The following is a 21,287-nucleotide window of genomic DNA, read 5'->3' as shown; positions in this document are numbered from 1 at the left end:
ACTTTATATTTGGGGGGTCAGTGCGATCTAAAAAAATACACACAAATTAATAAACATTATAATTTAAGTTTTTAAGAAATTAATATATATTTAGTAAGGATACATTTAATTCAACAGTACAAGTGACAGTAAAAACATTTATAATGTTACAAAAGATTTCTATTTCAAATAAACAGTGTTCTTTTGAACTTTCTGTTCATCAAAGAATTTTGAAAAAATATGGTTTCCACAAAAATATTAAGCAGCACAAAGTCTTCAACATTGATAATAATAAGCAATGTTTCTTGAGCAGCAAATCGTCATAAGGTCATTTGTCACTAATTGTAATGTATGCTGAAAATTCAGCTTTGCAATTACAATAATAAATACATTTTAAAATATATTCAATTGTAATAATATTTCAACGATATTACTGTTAACCAACTAAGTTACTGCAATTTCTGCATTGAAGGTCTCATCATCTGACTCATGTAGTCTCATCTAGACAAGTATTAGGACTGCAATTTCTGCATTGAAGGACTCATCATCTGGCTCGTGTAGTCTCATCTAGACAAGTATTAGGATGGTACGTTTAACACTAAACTCTAGAACATGAAGGACAAGACTGAAGTTTATATGAAGCAGATCTGCCTCTGAGTCAGCCAGCAGGAGACATGCCGCCTCTCTTATCAATACAATCCATTTGATAACAGCTTACAAACGTATATGGACATAAAACTTACCAAAGACTTTGTCATGGACTGACACACACCGCAGGGACACATCCTAAAAGATAAAAAAGAGGATGGCATCTAGTCGAGAAGACTAGTAGGCTAATAATATTCACGTTAATCAGATATTGGTTGTGTCTGAAATCACCCCTATACCCTCATATCAATATCACATTTATTCTAGAACACAGTTCCAGTGGGATTGAATGTGAGATTGAATAAGTGCACTCAATAAAGTCCACAATGGTTTCAGACACCCAAATGGCTGTTCCCAAAAGATTTGTGGCTTTTACTATGAATATGTTAGCCTTACTGTTATCTATAAGCTAGTGTGCTCCAAAACAATGACAAAATTCGCATTTAGAAGACCAAACCCAACGTTGAAAATGAAAATCAGGTTGATGTCAGAATCCAACATCAGATTGACATCAAATCAAATTTGATTGTGGTTGAAAATGAAAATCGGGTTGACGTCAGAACCAAAGAACCAATCTGACGTCAATCAAAGAACCAGTCTGACGTCAGACTTTCATTTCCAACCAAAATCCAACGTCTCCCACGACGTTGGATGTTGACGTCAATCTGACGTTGGGTTCTGACGTCAAACCGTCTTTCATTTCCAACCAAAATCCAACGTCGGACAGACAAAATCTTCCCCTGACTGACGTTACTACTTTCTACTGAATAACCTTGACAGAAATGTAGTGGAGTAAAAAGTACGATATTTGTCTTTCAAATGTAGTGAAGTTAAAGTAAAAAGTTTCCAGGAAAAAATAATACTCAAGTAAAGTACTTAAGTACAGTACTCAAGTAAATGTACTTTGTTACTGTCCACCTCTGCCTAAGACTAGCAGCCGAAGGGCACACAGGCATACCAGATGGAGAATATACTGTGTGTCTCGTGAGTGTCAAGGGTGAGAGAGTTATTGGAGAGGATGGGACATGAGGTGGAGGAATGGGGAGTGGTGTGAGAGGGACAGGTAGAATTTAGAAAGGGTATATGTTGGGAGAAACAAAGCGAAGTGACTTTCGTGGGTTACTGAAATTGATTTAATAATTTGGAACCAGTCCCAATGGAATCAAATAAGAACCCAAATGGAATCTAATGAGAAAGTACTGAATATTTCAGAATTTTAGTTAGTCTACTTAAGTAAGATTGCATTAGATTCTTAGTGCCCTTTAGAACTGGTTCCAAATTAGTATAAAAATGACAAAAAGGCAAAATAGAGCAGAATGAGAAATAAAGATGAAAAAAAAAACTTAAGATGAGCAAATAAACACAAAATTGAGCAAGCTTTGTGACTCTGCTGTGATCTTGACCTTGATCTCTTAAAAATTGAGGGGAAAAAAGGTCGGAGGCTGCATTTGAAATCGCATACTTCCCTACAGGCAAAAAACAGCATGTGACAAAAGAAGTCAGAATTCACATTACTCAAAAATCCCCGGATGACCTTCTACTTCCGGAGAGATTCTGAAGTTTGCATACGATGAACACTGTACTATCCCTTGAGGAAACAGAAGAGGATTTGTGAATGGTGGTGAAGCGATGTAACTGTTGCTGGTAGGTCACGTGATAATGACAACAAGGCGAATGTAGTACGTCCAGATTACATTCATACCACATAGATAGAACATACTTTTTAAGTGGTCGGGAAGTAATTACTTATTCAAAATATGGTAAGTACCAACTCAAGAGAGTAGGCCTATGTGATTTCGGACGCACGCAGCCGTAGTCCAAACAAAGGTTCAAGGTTCAGCTCAGTCAACCCCTGCTGGTAAATCCTCTAACTACAATTCGGATGCAGACTGTCAAAGACATGTTACCATTTTCTGTGAAAGTAAAATTACACCTGTGCTATCCCATTAAAAAGCGACATTTTCTTAATAGCATTTTCATTTAGGAAAAGTTATTACAATTACTTACTACATTATATACATTACACAATTAAAGTTCTACATTATACAATTGAAAAATTTGTATATAGTGTGAATAATAATATTAATAATATTAATAATTTGTTTCTGCTCTGCTGAAGTCAGTGTTAACAGACTTTTTTTTTTTAATCTAACAGTCACATTTCCATTGAAATCCATGTGGTATCATCCTATTTCTCTCTTTATTGTTCCATGCCCTTGAGGTAGGATCATGGTTCAGCTGAACTTCTGAACCGGATTACTTCTTGTGTATGTGTGTATACATAATGTCACACCTTCAATCATCAGACTGCCAGCGGGATAAACAACATGATTTGTAAGTGCCAAAATGACTTAGACTGGTAAGGTTAATCAGCCATCCGAATAACCGAATCGGAAAATAGGCTGGTGAAGAGTTTAGATGTCAAAATCCATATTCCGGAGTATCTTTAAGATACATCAATCCATTCCGGCATGAAGCATCGGCCGCTACAGGTAACATCTGAAGTGTTTGTAAGCCGGGGATCTGTCATGGTGGAATCTGTTTATGTGATGTGTCATGACCTCTGTTGGCAGCATCAGTATGTGTTGGAATGCAGAAACAGCAGCTGGTGTCTACACTGTAATTACCCCGTGCTTCCTGACCCAAACACACACCTCACCTACATCTACTACACCACCACTCTGTAGTCAGAGTTCACAAAACAAGGGCAAAGGTCAGTGCACACGATAGATCTTGGGAAATTGCTAAATCACATCAGACCTTTTGTATAAGAAAAAAGAAAGATAGAAATTCAATCATGTCATTTCTGTGAATTAAAAAAAAAAGGCTGTTTTCAAACTAGATAGATATATAGATAGATAATGGCAGATTGTGTTATTTCCTTTTGATCTTTTGAACATAATCCTCCTCACCTCAGGTGCACATGTTATTGCCTACTGTACTTCCTTAAGGGGAATATTCGTTCACGAGGAAAATATCCAGCTGACTATGATGGGACTTGCTGTTGACCTAAGTTGACTGAATTTGAGTTAGACAGAAATTCTCCTCAAAGCCTTGGGTGAATCCCAGCAAACGGCAGTGCTGCATATTTTGAAGTCATTCATCAGACACAGATACTGAAGTTGGGTGGGGTTCCAGGGTTCAATAACAGGGTGACTGACATGCTTTAATAAAGAAGAATCAGCTCAGTGATAATGCTGCACCCACTGTCAGCACATGTGCATAAGCTTTTGATGCTGCAAAAATGCTTATGAATGAATGGGTTCAGCTCGACTGGGTGTCTACAACTCTTCAGGGAGGACTTGCAGGAGTTTCATGGGTAAATGCACTTTTTAGTGCTAATAGCGAATGGGATTATAAATACAACTGATTAATAAAGAAACTTTTTGAAAGTCATTCAGTTGTTCAGACAAGCTTTGCCCACTGAAGGCGTTTACTTCCATTCCTTAATTTTCATTCAAAGCTTGTTGCTTTTATAGACATTTAAAGTCAGCATGAAACAGCATTTACCACACATTTATTACCATAATGCGATGTATATGTTCACATGAAAGCAAAAGGCACATCATGGATCATCTAAACGGGCACATAACAGGGTTTCCCAACCTTTTTTGTTCTAAATCAGGAGTGTCCAGTAATCCTTAAGTTTAAGAGTTTAGATTCACCAAGTTTATAGTGACCCTGAAGACCTTGATTAGCAAGTTCGAGTGTTTAATAGGGTTGGTGGTTATTTAGGGAAGACGGCAGCCCTCAGGGGTGCATTTCTGTCCAATTTTTATGTCATTTCCTTGCTAACTTCGGATGCAGCCTACACTCGCGAACTTCCCCTTGGGGGAATCCCTGCCACCATTTTGAAAGACGTTCAATTTTGTCAAGTGGATGAGGGAAGTTCTAATTTCCTCGCTCCTCCGTCCTCCAGGCCGTGACCCGGAAACCGTTCGAACTCGGCCACCATGAAGGGCAAACCGATTCTAATTCCACCGTGAGGAGGTGAGGAATGAGGAGCGAGGAAGCTTCCTGAGGAGCCATGTGCAAGAATACACAGATGTATCCTTCCCTCGCATCCTGAGGAGGTGAAGCTATAAGACGCAAGGAAAGGAAACGAGGATGCACAAATAAGAAATGATATACACTTCAGGCAGATCCATACGACAATGCAACACAAATGGGACATCACAACGACAACTTGCAGTGCTCACACTTAATTTACTCACACGTGATCAAGAGCTTAGGGCGTTCCATTTAAACCCATTGTAAGGGTTCCGCCAGTCGTGGGCACTCGTGCAACATAAGCACTGACGTATATCTGAGTGAACAAGACAGTGGGAAGTTAGCGAGGGAAGGGCATATTAAAGGGGATTGCAAAATTATTGTCCCAGGCCTGTTCCTCTTTTGTCTTGCACTGTCGTTACTCCTCCTTTTATCCTTCCGGAGCTTCCCACGGCTCTCTGCCTCGCCTTGCTTGCCACAGCAGTCTAAATTATTTACATTATTTACTTAAAGTACATCCTGAGATTTATGATATTGTTGTAACTTAATTTATAATTACTTCACTTTATAAACTGTTTTGTCATGAACATGAAATTCATATAGCCTACAATAAAAAAATGACTTTTATTAGTATGCTAAATGTAAAATAACATAGTAAAAGGCCATTTTTGATTGCTTCCATTAAAAATAAAAACAGCATTTCAAAGAGTTTGTTATTTGTATTCTTTATTCAGAAGGCATTATTTTCACAGGTTCCTTTGCTACTTTATAGACAGAACCAGTACAGCACGGCCTGAAGCAACAATCCTGTGAGTTCAGTCTCAGGTCATATTGTTCTATGATTTTCCAGAAATCGGGCTTCCTCCTAAGGCTTCATACCTGTGTTGATGAATCACCTTTCGAACACTTTCTTCCCACACCCACATATGAACACAGTCAATGATACTGACCTGATATTGAACCTGAGGTAGGCTACTTTTTCCTGTACCAGGTGTGTGACAGTTGTTGTGCTTTCTGAATGTGATGTGCTGAAAGTGACATCACTCCAGGCTTAATTGCTTCCATTACATAAATAAAAAAGTACCATACGTTTATACTGTCCATTATGATTTGTGGGAAATCAGTCTTTCTGGAAACAGCATTTGGGTTGCTCATAGATGTGTTTGAGTAAAATAGAATATTCAAAGGGAAGTGACTTTGGGGGGTGATTAAAATAAAGAGGGTTTTTAATTTTTTTTGTTTCATTTCCTGTTGTTTGCTTTTTTATTTTAAAATTTGGTTTATTAAAAAAATTGGTTTAATTATTACTGATTAATCATGCTGCATCAAGTTTGGAAACATCTTCCTTGAGAAATCATGCTGATTTATTATCAATGTTGGAAACGGTTGTGCTATAAGCTAATACTTTTTCAGGAGTCTTTGATAAATAAAAAGTTTAAAAAGAAAAGCAAGTATTTAAAATATAAATATTTTCTAACAATATATACACACTACCATTAAAAATTTTGGGGTCAGTCATTTTATTTTTTTAAAGAAATTATTTTATCCAGCAAGTAGGCTATGTGTTAAAATTGATAGAAAGTGATAGTAAAGATTTACATTGTTAGAAAAGATTTCGATATATATATAAAAACATACACAATATTACAATTAAATCAACAAAATATAATTAGGTTTGTGTCTAAAAGAGACATAATAACAAATGTTGTTTGTTTTTATTATAAGTTGAACACAAGATATATATATAATGCACTCACGAAGCCACACCTTTGTACCTGCTGTTTATCTCCCTGTGCAGGGTGATACGATGCCCGTCAGGCCTTGGAGGAAGAATTAAAAAATGAAAACAGTTATTATAGTTAATGCCTGCTCTCTCTCAACCTGTTCCGTCAGCTACATGCAGCGCCACAGGCTGCGATTACAGCAAAGAAAGACAGACGGAAACAAAAAAACAGGTTTGCGGTTGAAAGTTGTGCGCCGGCTTCTTTAATACTCCCAGCTCCTGAATCTTGTGGTTCACCTGAGCACTGTTCACCTGCGTCAACGCTGACATCATCACCATTGGAACAGGTCAAAGGTTACCTCAGTTCAGGGGAAGTGGCCTTCAGCACAGTGCCATCTACTGGTGACAGACGGACATGTACGTTCAAGCTCATTATATTACAGGCATTTATTAAAAGCTTTTCCCTTAAATCTGAAGATTAAAACAAACGCATTTTCAGCAATGTACAGAAATATACACAAATATACATGTGTAACACTTCACTTCTCCCTTGGGAGAAAAATAACTGGTCTCTTAGAAGTATAGTTCACCCAAAAATTTAAATTCTAGTTATTCATGTTGATCCAAACAAACATGCTATTTTTGCATGGTTGAAAATCCAAACGCCATAAATCAATTTATTCACTGATTATCCCCATGGAATGTCAAATCTCGTGGTCCCGATTTAAAAATATCCTCACCTGACAAAAAATTAAATCCCTAAAATTGCATGTTCCACAGATAAAAGACCAGCATACAAGTTTGGAACAAAAACAATGGCAGTAGTAAATAATTAAAATAATATAAATGACAATTAAAAATGTAGCCATTTAGCTTCAGTATCACTATTTTAAAGTGTTGGCAACCATTATTGATTCATTGAATGCTAACATAACCCCGCTGGTGAATTTTGTCACATCTCACATAAAATATTAAATAAAAAACAGATTTTAGTTCAAGATATCGGTTATACAAAAGGCAGTAAACACGTGAAATTAGCAGAACTGTCAGACATTATGAGAAACTAGTTTACAACTGAGTATCTGGTCCTTTTTATTTTAAAACAGTCCTGATAGAATTGATCCTTTCAGCAGATTTCTTCTAGAAGGCACCTTTAGTCTTTCTGTATGGGACAAGATTCCGACACTGGTCAATTGTGCTTAGGAACTGATCAAATGTTTCCAATGTCTTTGTCTCAGTCACTATCAGCTCCGTTGTGGTCAACTAAATGCTTGTCTTCCAAAAGGTGGACCTGTAAAAAAAAAAAACACACAAACAACAATCCATTATAAAGAAAAGGTCTAATTGGGATTCGTATACAGTAATAATAAATATAGGCTACTATACTACTAGTATACTACTAATACTACTATAGGTTACTTATTTTAGTAAGTCACTAAAGATAAAAGCATCTGCCAAATGCATAAAGGTAGATGTAAACGTAAGGAGACATGAAACTAAAATGCTGCGATCAACCAACCAGAAAGAAGTTCTCCAGAAAATGAATGAATTAAACATTTTAATAGTCTTATATGAAATCACAATTCTGCGCATGTTTACCTGCGGCTCTAAGATTCGCTGGTAGGTGGGGCTGGACAGTTCATCAAGAGTTTCAGCAGAAGGTTTATTGAGTGTCTCCGGGAGGAGAAGCCCTAGGAAGCCCGCAGAAATCCCACTCAAACAGAACACTATAAAAGGCATGGAGGTGTGCAAGGATTTCTGAAAAAAAGAAAGAAAAAAAAAGTACATAATCAATTCATATAGTAATAATAATAAAAATGTATTGTATATACATTTTGTTATACGTATAATATTCATATATTACGAATTATTAATTACAAAAGAAAACTTTGAGGAAAAAATAAATCACATTTTTGTAAAATTATCAAATTGGCTGCTTACCAAACTCGGCACAAACGGTGCCAGAATTCCCCCAACTCTACCGGACATGGAACACACACCCAACCCGGCATTCCTAACACACACAAACACACGTACATTAGAATTAATCCAGCAGTTGGGTACTTTTGTTTTGTACTGACCAGAGGTCACATTAACATTAGTGTGCTAATAAGTGTGGTGCTGAAGATGAAGTGGCACACAGTCTCTGTTAATTCATAAATAAATACATTTATTCTACCCCTCACAGGGGGACATTTTTCATTAAGGACCCTATCATACTTAGCATATGCTTGCTCTTGTAATAAAAAATATGATAATATTGCACATTGGAGTATGGGAGAAACGCAATTTCAGTCTGCTGCGTAATGTACTGTTGCATGGTTTGATTGACAATAAAGTTGACATGAACTTGAATATGAAATAATACAACGTATACAATTCAAAGATTTATTAAAAGATTCAAAATTAAAAAATGTTTAGGGCCATCTGAAATCCGTTTTATTTTATTTTTTACAATTTAATAGTCGAATTAAATTTTAATAATAAAGAAGCATGTCTAATCAATTTAATTAATATTTATTATTAATTTTCTTTTTTTCTTTTTTAATGTTTGCAATAACAGCAAATTATTATGTTTTTTTTAATGAAATGTAACAATTCCTTTTATTTTGTTAGCAAACAAAATGCTGCATAACAGGTTTACTGCTAAAATTAAAACATGGAAGAAAAATGCATAATTCCTTAAAAAAGAAAAGTTAATAATTTGGTTATTTTCATAATTACTTATTGCTGTGAGAAGTTCATTCTACTGTAGTGATATATTTCTTCAAGTTAAACCTTTACCTGAATGGGTTATTGTGAAGATTTTATTAAAAAGAGAAATAGCAAAACTAGTAAGAGGTCAATTACTCGGGGGGGGGGGGGGGGGGGGACTGTGAAGTACTTTTTAAAAAGTCTACGTTTGCACAAAATGTCCTCTCTATTAAAGGCTGCACAAATTGGAACAGTATGCCCACGGAAATTAGAGGTAATCCTACCTTTGTATCATTTAAGAAACAGCTAAAAAGATGGCTGAATAATAATAAAATGTGTGAACATTGGGTAAAAAGGTAGATTTATTTCTATTTTTATACAGTAACAAGCATGGGATGTCTATGCAGGCATTTACGCACCCTACATAAGTATTTCTATAAGTATTTTATATAGTATAGGTACTTTTAATGTTTTTTAGCTCTATATGTTTTGTTATGTATGTTTTTTGTTTGTTTTTGTTTTGTATGTCTGGGACTACGGATGAAAATTAGCATTGTGCTAAATCCGGCGTATTTACGTCAATTTTGATTGTACGTTCATTAATATGAACTGTCCCGTCTAGAAAAAAAGAAAAAAAAGAAAAAGAAAAAACCTTGAGTTTCTGTGTACATATGATTTGTGCATTGCCGAAATCATAGGGCCCTTTCACGGACCCCTGGCTATGGGGCACGGACCCCTGATCTAGCCTATATGCTCATCCTGTAAGTTCACGAATAAGAATAAAAATGTGAATGAAAACAAAAGCTCTTATTATTATTCAAATTTGAAAATTAAATTGAAAGGTAATATTAGATTATAACGGAGTTTGTATGACCCTGTTGGTCAAAATGATGGACAATGAGAAAGTCTACTGTGGACATAAATGACTGACATTACCTACACTAGAGGGCGCAGTTTGCTCAAGCACAGATTCTTATTCTGTAAGGACACACATTTTATTACACATTTCTACTTGTATAAGAGCTAAACACACATTACGTCAAAACATGCAAGTAAAGTACCTGATGACAGTTGGGTAGAGCTCCGACGTATACACATACGCAATATTAAATGCAGCACTGACCAGCAGTTTTCCCACTAGAGCTAATGACGTGGCACTTAATAAGGACCCTAAAAAAAGCAAACAACAGGCTTGACATGACGTATAATTAGGGAGAATATTGTTGAATCTTTTTATGTTCATACAAAAAAAAAAATTCCGGGAAAAAGGCTGAATATATATATATATATATATACATATATATATATAAATCTATATATACATACAGTATATTTTACATACAAAAAAAGTATACTTTTATAGCATAATTTAAAAATATTTGAGTATATATAATAATTATATAGATAAAAGTAAACCAAGTGCAAATGCAAACCTAAAACTTCTTATCTATAATCATGTAAAAAAATAAATCCTACTGTATGATGACATACTCTGCAGCAAAATGGGAAATTTGATTCTAGTAAAAACCTAATGTATTTGGAAAGATGATCACCTGATACAGGTACAACCATTGTGAGCAGACAGGATACACCTGCAAAGGCAAGAAAATTGGCCATCGACTTCCTCCTGCCTGCCCTGAAAGAAAACAAATACGCTCAGATAATAATCGGAGAGAGTCTGATACTGAGTGTGTGGATGTGACTGTGCGAGTGTATTTACCACTGTTTGTTAATGAAGTACATGCAGAGAGGGTAAGCAGGGAGTTCCACCAGCCCATACATGGCAACATTAAGGTAACGATTACCTTTCTCTTCACTGGCATTGAGGGTCAACCCGTAATACACAAGGCTACAGGCATACCTGCGAAATACGCATACACACACACAAAGATTGAGTACATCCAAATGCACAAACGTTAAAATGGTTCAATAATACCAATACTCACCACACATACATGAGCACCACAGTCCTCCAGCGCAGTATGGGATGTGTGAACAGATGGAAAACCCCAGGGCTGGATGAGTCCGGAGAGCTGGTGTTGGCGGTCCGGCGGAGCTTCACTAGAATTCTGCCTTTCCCGTTCCTCACAGCAAAATACTGCAGGATGTCCTCGGCCTGCTTTGTGTGACCCCGAGAATAAAGCCAGCGTGGAGATTCTGGCAAATTCCTGGCATAGTCAGGGAAACACAATCACAGAAATTAGGTAGACATTCGCATTTTACATTCAAGAAAACATGTTTATGAGATATAATGACATTTTAGATTAGATTCCCATATGATATTAACTTTTTTGAGGGGTGTATTTTTCAAGTGTTTTAATTATAATACAGGATTAATACTTTTCCTTGTGGTTGAGATAGTTTTTTGCTCTTTTGCCACATGTATTGACATGCAATATCAGTGAAAGGACAGGAAATTACATATATGACATTTAAAAATTCGATTTAATTTTTTTTTTTTTTTTTGGTTGTTAATTTACGGTAGGCTAATTTTAGAAGTTAAAAAAATAAACAAACATAAAATTAACAAAGAAATTTGTTTAGGTGCACTTGAGATATCCTTTTAAAGTCCCCTGGTGAAAATTGTAATGTTTAAAGCTTTTAAATGTTGTTTATATGTCAATGAGGTGTTTTTAATATGCTTTAAGACAAACCATGTACAAATTCAAGTATTTTCTCTTTAAAACTGCAGTGAACCAAAGACAGTCTCAAAAACACGGTTTGAAATTTCTGGTGTTTCTTCTGACATCACAAACTACCTTGTAACCAATCACGTCAACCAGTAATCATCAACAAGTGAATCTCTGAGCTGGTGCGAGTGAGTGGAGGTGGGACTAATTTGCATATTCATAGAACCGCATATACTAAATGAGGCAAGTTTTTTCCCTTTAATTTTTTATTTTAAATATGTCATTTTGGTGATCAAAGATGAGTTTTAAGGGATCAAATTATTGACTACAGGGGGACTTAAAGAGAACACAAATAACTTTTCTTTTTTGTCTAGAGTTCATCTTCATCAAGGCTTATTGTTCTCGACACCAAAAGCAGCTTTACACAGCACTCTTTCACTGTAAACAAATCACTTGTGACAATATCATCCTGGTGACTTCTAATGAAGTCACAGTGCTGTAGTTTAACAGGAAGTAATGATCCAACTAAACCGCTTACTTACACACAGAGCAGGAAGAGCAAAAGTCCAGGACAGTTGGCCACAGTTGCTAGGTTCCGCCACGGCCGAACATAATAACCCAAGGCGCCGAACAGAGCGATGCCCACTGCAAAGGTCATATTAGTCAAGGTCCCTGGATCAAAAACAACCAAATTAGCTTTATAAGACTACTGTGAAAGTAAACAACAAAAGTGATTTTATTATTAATTAATGTGCACCTGTCATAGCCCAGTAGGACTTTCCCACATATTCCTGAGTGAGAACAAAGCAGACCAATGCCATTCCTCCATTCATCAACCCCACCAGCAGTCGAGACACAGCAAACAACTCATAGCTGGGCGCTAACGCTGTGCCGTACCCAAACAAGACCTCAAAAAACAGACCTGAGAGAGAACACATTAAACTGTTGTTTAAGGAAAGATTAGGTTTTATGTTTGTTTCTTTGCTCTTGGCTTTCAGTCGGTTGTGTATCAGAAACAACGCATAACTTCTTTGTAAAGCAGCTATAGATGGAAAAAGAAAGGGGGTAATAAAGGCCTTCTGAAGCGAAGCAATGCGTTTGTGTAAGAAAAATATCCATATTTAACCCTCTGGGGACTAAGCCCTTTTTGGTCCGTTTTCTCTATTTTTACATTTGGGCTTATAAACCATATGTAATGGAGATAGAACACCATGTGTTTGGTATCTATGGATTCAGAAGATTCTAAGCTAACATAAGCATGCATGCAATGTGCTTATAAAGGAAGTATGAGTGAAAAATGTACAATAGGCGAGAGAATTTCAAAAACGAAAATTAGATTTTTGTCATTTATTACTGAAAATCACACCTCACACAACAATAGTGAACAGTTTTTGAACCAAAAAAATATTTGTCAAACCCTTTGCTTGACAGCCATTTGTAATTGTTCACTCAAATGTGTTAAGAACAATGAAATAAGGAACTTTTTTTACAAACAGTCCCAGGCGTGAAAAAGCGTTCTGCTTCGAACTAAATGAGAACTGCTTGCTCTGAAGAACAGACACACTCACAACCTGGCAGATTTACTTTGCAGTAATTGTTCCAGAGCTTGTTCTGCCGTAAATATTTTACTGCTTGCCATCATAAAAGTGCTAAAACAATAATAATGCTATTTAAGTTATTCTGTCTCTCTCTTATATAGATCTCTGTGCGCTCTGTAATACTCCGCTCCGTTTGCGATCTGTCTCATTCTCCGTCCACATGACGCTGTTTGTTTGTACATGTTGAAGGCTACAGAGTCCTCTGATTGGCTAGAATACGTCATGGTAACCTTCCTCTGATTGGGTAAAAAAATAAAAATGTATTTTTCCATTGATGGAATTTGCCTAACAACATCGATTTCATTGGCCTTTTTATGCAGTGGTATTGCGCAACAGCGAAGTGTGTATATAATACAAACGGGATATCACTGTTTTCAGTGGAATCTGAGGAAGACGGCAAAAAAGACCGCACCTCTCTATCATTAATAGTTTTGAAGATAATTGCACATTTGTAAAAGTGTTCCATTTTGGGCGGTACCGCCCAATTCGTCCCCAGAGGGTTAAAACTTTATCCGTACGGATCGATATACAGCGAAAGAGTAACCCTTGAACTTGACGCATTGGCGAACGCAGAAGCGCAGATGATAGAGCAAAACAAAACACCAGACACGAATTAGAAGTCTAAACCGAAAATTTTTAAAGAGAAATGTCGGTGGAGCTTGAGTTTGTTGCCCAGCCCTGTTTGTTTGAACCTACTACTACATCCTATTCCTATGTCATACATCATCAAGTTTGGAAATGTTTGTAAAGTCGACTTGCGTAAGCCGTCTGCTAGATATTTTAGTCGATAAAGTTTTAAATATGGATATTTTTCTTACACGAACGCATCACTTCAGAAGGCCTTTATTACCCTCTTTCTTTTTCCATCTATAGCTGCTTTACAAAGAAGTTATGTAGCTTGGACCATATGTAGCATTATAAAGCTTGGAAGAGCCAGGGCATTTTTTTACATAACTCGATTGTATTCGTCTGAAAGAAGAATGTCATACGCCTAGGAAGATGAGGGTGAGTAAATCATGGGCTAATTTTCATTTTTGGGTGAACTATCACTTTAAGGCTGACATTATCTACAAGAAAAAGTTTAAACAGACTGCAGATGTTTAGTACTTGCGGTTAAAGGTTAGAAAACCCGTAACCTGGAATGTTCGAGGCCTTGAAAGCACTGTAATAATATGAAAATGTAGATTATAGTTTAGTAAAGAACAGAAACCAGTTCATCTAAATCCTACCAGTTAGAAAAACCGGCTTCCTTCCGATCTTATCAGAGAGTGGTCCAAACAGGACATTTCCGATCAGCACACCAGCAAAGAACAGGGACCCAGCCAAGTTCACTTTGTAGGCTTGATGTTTAATTAGGTACCACTGCAAGAGAAGATCAAAAGAAATATCAAATAGTTTGAATATGCATTCATTCATCTGTTGTCCTGTCCAGACACCAAGATTATAATATAAACACAGTTCTTCCTGATTTGATATAAAGTATAGATGTGTATTCGAAAGACTGAGCTTAAGCCAAGTTTGTTTGATGCACAACACTGATGGCAGTCTCTTACCTCAGTCACGATTGAGCTGATATCCTCAGTGAACTTCACACCGTGTTGAGTTACATCACCATCCACACCTTCAGTAAAAGGTTCTACATGATATTCTGGCACAGCACCCACTAAAATTATGAGCATGGACTGAAATGCCATATAAATCTGTTTAAAAAAAGACAAATATTCCAGGTTACTTAACTTTCATTGATCTAGGCCCAGTTCCCTTCCAGTAAATTAACAATATTTGCACTGATCTCAGATCAGTGCAAATATAAACTTTGATATGTTAGCGATAATCACTAGAATGTTCAGAAAGAAGCCATTTTTCTTTCAGGATAATCTTATACGTGGCTTGAGTTCTGCATCCTTCGCAAAGACGCATCTTCCCCAATCCTAGCCGTACTGAAGAACCACCAGATCATCACTAATACTCCAACAAATTACACAATTGGTGTAATTTGAGAGACTGGGTAGTAGGCCTCTCCAGGTCTCGGTCTAAACATTAGAGGACCAGGTGTTGGGCAACGCTGAAAACTGAACTCATCAGAGAAGATCAGACAGATCTTTCTTTGTGAAGGATGCGTGACACAAGCCAAGTACAAGGTTATCCTGGAAGAAAACATGCTTCCTTCCAAATCGAAGGATTGGCTTTTCCCACAGGAAAATGCTCCCATGCCACACAGCCAGGCCAATCAAGGTTGAGGACGGATGACCGCCAGATCAAGGCTGTCCTGGCCAGCCCAATATCCAGACCTGAACTCCACTGAAAAGCTCTGGAATGTGATCGAGGGGAAGATGGAATGTACATTTACATTTATGCATTTGGCAGACACTTTTATTGCATTATCCTATACATTTATACATAGGTATGTGCAATCCCCTGGGATCAAACCCACAACCTTGCATTGTTAACACAATGCTCTAACCACTGAGCTACAGGAAAGCCATCAAACAAAGCCGAGCTGCTTTAATTTTTCCTGGAGTGGCATAAAGTCACCCAACAGCAATGTGAAAGACTGGTGGTGGAGAGCATGCCATTGCCAAGACGCATGAAAGCTGTATTTGGAAATCAGGGTTAATCCACCAAATATTGATTTCTAAGCTCTTTCTAAGTTTAAACATTAGTATCATGGTTTTTAAAAAAAAAATGAATATAAGCTTGTTTTCTTTACATTATTCAAGGTCTGAAAACATGGCATCTTTTGTAAATTTCTGCAAACACATACTCTATGCTCATATAATTAATAATCTTTAAATAATTGTGCTTATATGTACTGTCAGTGTCACAAACATGACAGCTTCATCACTCAAATATTATAGGACAGAGTTTTTTTTTTTTTTCTTAAAATTAATAAGTACGTTCCATTAAGAAACATCCTCCCATCTTCATAATGAATGCTAAATTTGTGAACGCCTATTTGAGTTTGACTCATATTGAGCAATAGGTAGGGGAAACATACATTTGGAAGCAGGAGATATAAGTTACCTCTGAATATTAATTCAAATTATTACTTGACATTTTCGGTTTTGTTGCCCAGTAATGGCTCCAGGGCCTTAAATTGAAAACCCAATACTAATGACATATAAGCAAGCATATTAATGCCTGACTGAAACTAGGTCAAATTAAAGCAAATACATCCTACTGCATGAAGATAAGATAATGCAAATATGGCAAGGCTTTGAACCCTCAAATATAAGTTTTGCATAATTACTGGCTAGTGTGAGCAGAAATATAAAATGTACCTAAACAAACACGTTAGTCCAGTGTTTACTGATTTGCATGTTTCATTAGTTAACTTACCTGTAGGAAAACCAGGATGGTGATCATCCGCTTCTGGTGTCTACCGAATTCTCCAACCACCTGGAAAGCCTCCTCTAAATCCATCCCAGGATCAAATCATCCGACTGCATGCCATCGAATGTATTTTTACATTTTCAATAATGGATCTGATAGCAACTGAGGTTGCAGATACTCCGCTGTAATCTGGCTTCCCTAAGAAGACGTGGAATGAAACCACGTGGTACATAGAGTGATTCTGATTGCACGAGACTTTGGCATAAAAACACGTGCTTTAGACAGCGATTCTGATTGGACTAGTGGAAACTGAAATTGAAACGTCCCTTCCAGGTTGTTTATAATTTTCATTTTATTAGGCAAACTTTATTTTCTAATCAATAGTATTGTAGCCGTGATGTCAAAATCCGGAAGACTGATTCGCCAGTGGTTCGAGATTGTTATATGGATTTTTCAATTTAGTAGTAGTAAAAAAATAATACAAAAATTGGCCTATGGCAAGTTGACGATACTCGGACGTTTTGTTCTCCACCGTAAACAAGTTATCTAGCAGCTAGTTACGTTTTTATTATCATTATTAAACAAGTACATATCTTTTTTAATTCGCGTTTTCGATATGGGCGTGTGGAACAAAACGACGAAGTATCGTCAACTTTCCCACGGTCCCACCGTCCCACCCACCTTATTTTACTCATAAATTGAAAAACCCACAGAACAATCTCGTGGAAAACACTAGCGAATTTTAGACTTCTGGGTTTTGGCGTAACGGCTGCAGCACTCCTTTATAAAAGATGATCAATGTCTTTACTGCTGAAGTAGACTATTTTAACAGGTGTAAGGAAATTAACCAAACATGAAACGCTCATTGGTGCAGTTAATAAAATAACCAATATAGTATAGATTTTTTTTGGTTTTCCTAAACACTATTTTCAAATATTTTAACCATGCACAAATCTTACTCAATAAGGAAAGGTAAGAGCAATTCTTACATTTTAATTTCTTTATTAATTATACTAGGCTAATTCAAACCTCCTTCAGCAAACATTTTCTTTCTTGTAATAAGAACCTTAAAATCCCATAAATTGCGGAAAAACATCAAGAAAGCCAACCAATATTACATTCAACAATTTAATAGAAAGAATAAACTTTATACAAACATTTCAAAATAGAACCATATTTTAAAAATAGGTTTTATTGGTTCAAATATGGAGTGGATCATTATATTTTAGCTTTTAATTAAACATACAAATGTTCAACAAAAACAAACCACAAAAAAGCAAGCTCTAAACTAGTGAAACTAACAGGAAAATGAACAGTAAGAAATCACCCAGAAGTAATAACTTTTAATATTAAACTGTGACTGAGGAAACAGACATGAAAAAGCAAGTACATAGACAAAACATGTTTAAAAAGACGTACACAGAAGCTTAAAATTATGCACTTTAAGACACCCAAGGACAGTAAAAACTGCAACATAATTAAGTTTAATTCTGACACCTGAGTGGTAGTTTAGAACGTGGCGGCGTAATCATACTCTCATTCTCCACCTTTGAACGGTTCAAGGATTTATTGCTGTTTTCCTTCTTGCTTTTCTTCTAGTTAGACAAAAAGAACAAAAAAATTATTGTCAATCTGCTTCTACAACCAACGAGTTTGATAATTATATGCCAACACTGTAAAGATGGTCACATTTAACATTGTTCAGAAAATGTTCACAAAATCCAGTAATTTCAATAGAAATCCACACAATTGCATGAAGGCGAAAGACTTCACCACACAGTTTTTCACAAATTCGCTACGTTGATCAACAGAAAGCTGCTTGGTTTGAAATTAACTTGCGTGAGCAGTACTTCATACATCACTACAGCTTGTGTATAACATTAAATGGGTGCAAAATGTCTCACCTTGAAGAAGGGAACCCTTCCGTTCTCAAAACACGTCAGGTTCTCATCAGAGCACGACTGTTCAGTGATGTTTCCATCACTAGAAACACTGACTTCATCATCCAGAGAATCCTAAAAACAGAATTGAGGTTACACCAGTCCAAAAAATAGTATCTACATCCCCTTCAAATAAATCTTAATATGTATATATATTAGGGGTGTAACGATACCTTCATTTCACGATTCGATATATATCACGATACTGAACTCACGATACGATATTATTGCGATACTCCCAAGACATATGATAAAAGGTTAACAAAAAATGTACTGTTGATTAAAAAGCTAATTTTGATATTACATTGTGGGTTTAAATGAACAGGTTTGGACTTGGTGCTTGTAATTCAAAGACAATGGTGACACCAGAATAAAAATATTCATGATTCTGAAGCTGACCATTGCATTATTATACATTATAATCAACATTATATAGTAGTTTAATGTAGTACTGACACTAAAACTCTGAAAACATGATTTTTTTTCTTATACAGTAATTTCTATTTTGGGTGAACTATCCACGATACATATTGTCACTATCCACGATACGTATTGTTGCATTTTTGTATTGCGATATATTGTGGCACGATATATTGTTACACCCCTAGTATATATATATATATATATATAAGTATAATAGCAAACACTGATAGCTTTTCCACTGATTCAAACTCCTCCTGTAATATAAAGAATATGGATGGACTACCTGGTCGAGAGGTTTCTCCTCTTCTGTCTCTATGACAGTTTCACACTGGGTCAGTGCACACTGAAGCTCTTCCTGCTGAGCTCTGAACTCCTCTGCCAGCTCCTCTCGACTCCTCGGCTTGTTCAGCACACGTGGGTACGCATATTCCCTACGCTGAGGGGTCGTTCCTGCAAAGATACACATGTCCGATTACTGCCCTGTACACATGGACCGATTACTTGCACTTGAGCAGTAACTATACCCAAAATGCTATATTTTGAATATTTCACCTCACAGCTTCTCTCATACCTGTTGGTAAATCTTGCCGTAGCTCTGAGCTGATGAAGTTATGTACGGTGTCCAGTGCCCGAGTGCTGATGGATGAGAGGGTCTCTTTGTGCTCCTGCATGGAAGCATCATCTTTACCGGTCTGCAATTCCACACGACCCAGAATTCCTTCCACTTCCTGCTGCATGGGAGTCAAACGGGCTTCACAGTCCTGAATGGCTTTCTTCCCCTTTTCCTCTACAGACTGCATGCGCACACACACAATTAGGGATAAAGATAAGTCTCTAACACCAGGAATGCGTTATGCAAGTAGAAAAAATGGTCAAGAGCAAAAGACCGTGGGCAATGAGACAGGACCAAACTAACCTTTAGCAAGTCTTGCACAGCCGTGTCGGTCTCCCTGATGAGTGAAAGCTGTTCCTGGGCTTTATTCTCGGTTGAGTTTCTGGCTTCGTGACACCACGCGAGTCCTGACTCAGCCAGCGAGTCAAGCGATGTCTGTAGCAGTCCGCAGTATCCAGCACACTCCTCCAGCGCCCTCTCTCCCTCTTCCGTCACTCCATTCATCTCTGTTATCACTCCGTCCACAGAAGAACCCAGTCGAGCTCGGGCAGACACGGTGTGCTCCTCGGTCGCAGTACATTTACTACAATAAACACGATTTATTAGGGTTTTGTTACCGGAAACTTGAAGTTACATGTCGTGAAGATCCTCTCACCTCTGTATGGAGCACTCTAGAGTTTCTAGTGGAACAATCTGGGCAGATGCTGCCTGTGAAAGACCCTCAAAGTCAGTCTGAGTGTCCACCGCCAAGAGATTCATTTGGTTCTGCAAACACTGAACCAGGTCGGCCATACGCTGTACAAAAGAACAATTTAAGCAGTTTTAGAACTAGTGGTCAAAAGAGATATAGACAAAAGTTCACAGAACTTTACAGAAGAACTTCATGAGGAGAAATGTTTTTAATTGGTTACATTCATACCCTTAAAGCTTGTGACCATCTGAGCCAATCAATTTAACAGAAATGTGATTGCTTGGATTAAAGACAATCCTCCTCTTCAAGAAACTGTCCAGGGGTTATAGACCTACCGCCTGATGGCTGTTTCCAGCGTGGCTAATCTGTTGCTTGAGCTTGTCGTGTTCAGCACGCAGACTGCTAAAGCCCTGCACAGCGCACTCTTGCATACTGGCCAACGATTCAGTGTAAGTGTCAAAAAATGACATCATCTCTGCCTTCAGACCCCTCATCTGTAAGATACATTTTTACCATGACTTATAACAAATCTCAAATAAGCAGTGAACTGGCATAACAGGTTAAGTCATTCTTCTCACACATACCTGCTCATTCAGACTGTGGTATCTGTGAAGGGTTTGCCTCAGACTGTCATTCGTGGCCATGACAGACCTGATTCCTGGCACCGCCTGGGCAACCAGAACCTCCTCTAGATGCTGCTTGTGTTCATCCTGAAAAAAAAAGGGTCAATGAATGGTGGTAAATATAATGCCTAAAATTAGAAAGAAAAAAAGTGCATTCATAAGATACATTTAATAGAGTAAAATTGTCAGTGTTTTTAAAGATGATGGCAAAGGTAAATGGGCATGCACAATTAAATATCCATTAATGGTCAATTAAAATGTCTAATATTGATCATAACCCCAAAAATCAGTCTTGGAAAACCTGGATATAGAGGCAACAATTTTAAGTTACGTAGGCCAGGAAAAGTCATTGTAATAATATAATTAATAAAATGGCCCATGGAGTTTTATTAGTTATGTCAA

At 37.0% G+C, this 21,287-nt stretch overlaps 2 protein-coding genes across 2 annotated transcripts in view; both read right to left on the bottom strand.

The window, feature by feature from the left end:
• Positions 1-6,772: 6,772 nt before the first annotated feature.
• On the bottom strand, positions 6,773-16,835 carry slc22a15 (solute carrier family 22 member 15). The gene is made up of 12 exons (XM_079632232.1): positions 16,602-16,835; positions 14,816-14,962; positions 14,492-14,624; positions 12,422-12,586; positions 12,207-12,336; positions 10,981-11,202; positions 10,755-10,895; positions 10,588-10,670; positions 10,096-10,204; positions 8,282-8,354; positions 7,940-8,098; positions 6,773-7,631 (listed from the first exon to the last, which is right to left on the bottom strand). The coding sequence occupies exons 1-12, from the start codon at positions 16,683-16,685 to the stop codon at positions 7,575-7,577; spliced, it is 1,503 nt and encodes a 500-aa protein (XP_079488358.1). The 5' UTR covers positions 16,686-16,835; the 3' UTR covers positions 6,773-7,574.
• Positions 16,836-16,902: 67 nt separating this feature from the next.
• kif11 (kinesin family member 11) overlaps positions 16,903-21,287 on the bottom strand; it is a 6,974-nt gene continuing 2,589 nt past the window's right edge. The window contains exons 8-15 of the mRNA XM_079632153.1: positions 20,847-20,972; positions 20,598-20,756; positions 20,227-20,366; positions 19,875-20,154; positions 19,530-19,752; positions 19,242-19,408; positions 18,500-18,610; positions 16,903-18,190 (exon numbers count right to left, since the gene is read on the bottom strand). Of these exons, the coding sequence (XP_079488279.1) occupies positions 18,080-18,190; positions 18,500-18,610; positions 19,242-19,408; positions 19,530-19,752; positions 19,875-20,154; positions 20,227-20,366; positions 20,598-20,756; positions 20,847-20,972 (1,317 nt within the window). The 3' untranslated portion in view covers positions 16,903-18,079. The remainder of the gene's footprint in view (positions 18,191-18,499; positions 18,611-19,241; positions 19,409-19,529; positions 19,753-19,874; positions 20,155-20,226; positions 20,367-20,597; positions 20,757-20,846; positions 20,973-21,287) is intronic.

This window comes from Phoxinus phoxinus (genome assembly GCF_949152265.1).
Source record: "Phoxinus phoxinus genome assembly, chromosome: 13".
In the NCBI taxonomy this organism is placed as follows: domain Eukaryota; kingdom Metazoa; phylum Chordata; class Actinopteri; order Cypriniformes; family Leuciscidae; genus Phoxinus; species Phoxinus phoxinus.
Note: the sequence above shows the minus strand (reverse complement) of the source record. Positions and strands in the feature narration are given on the sequence as shown.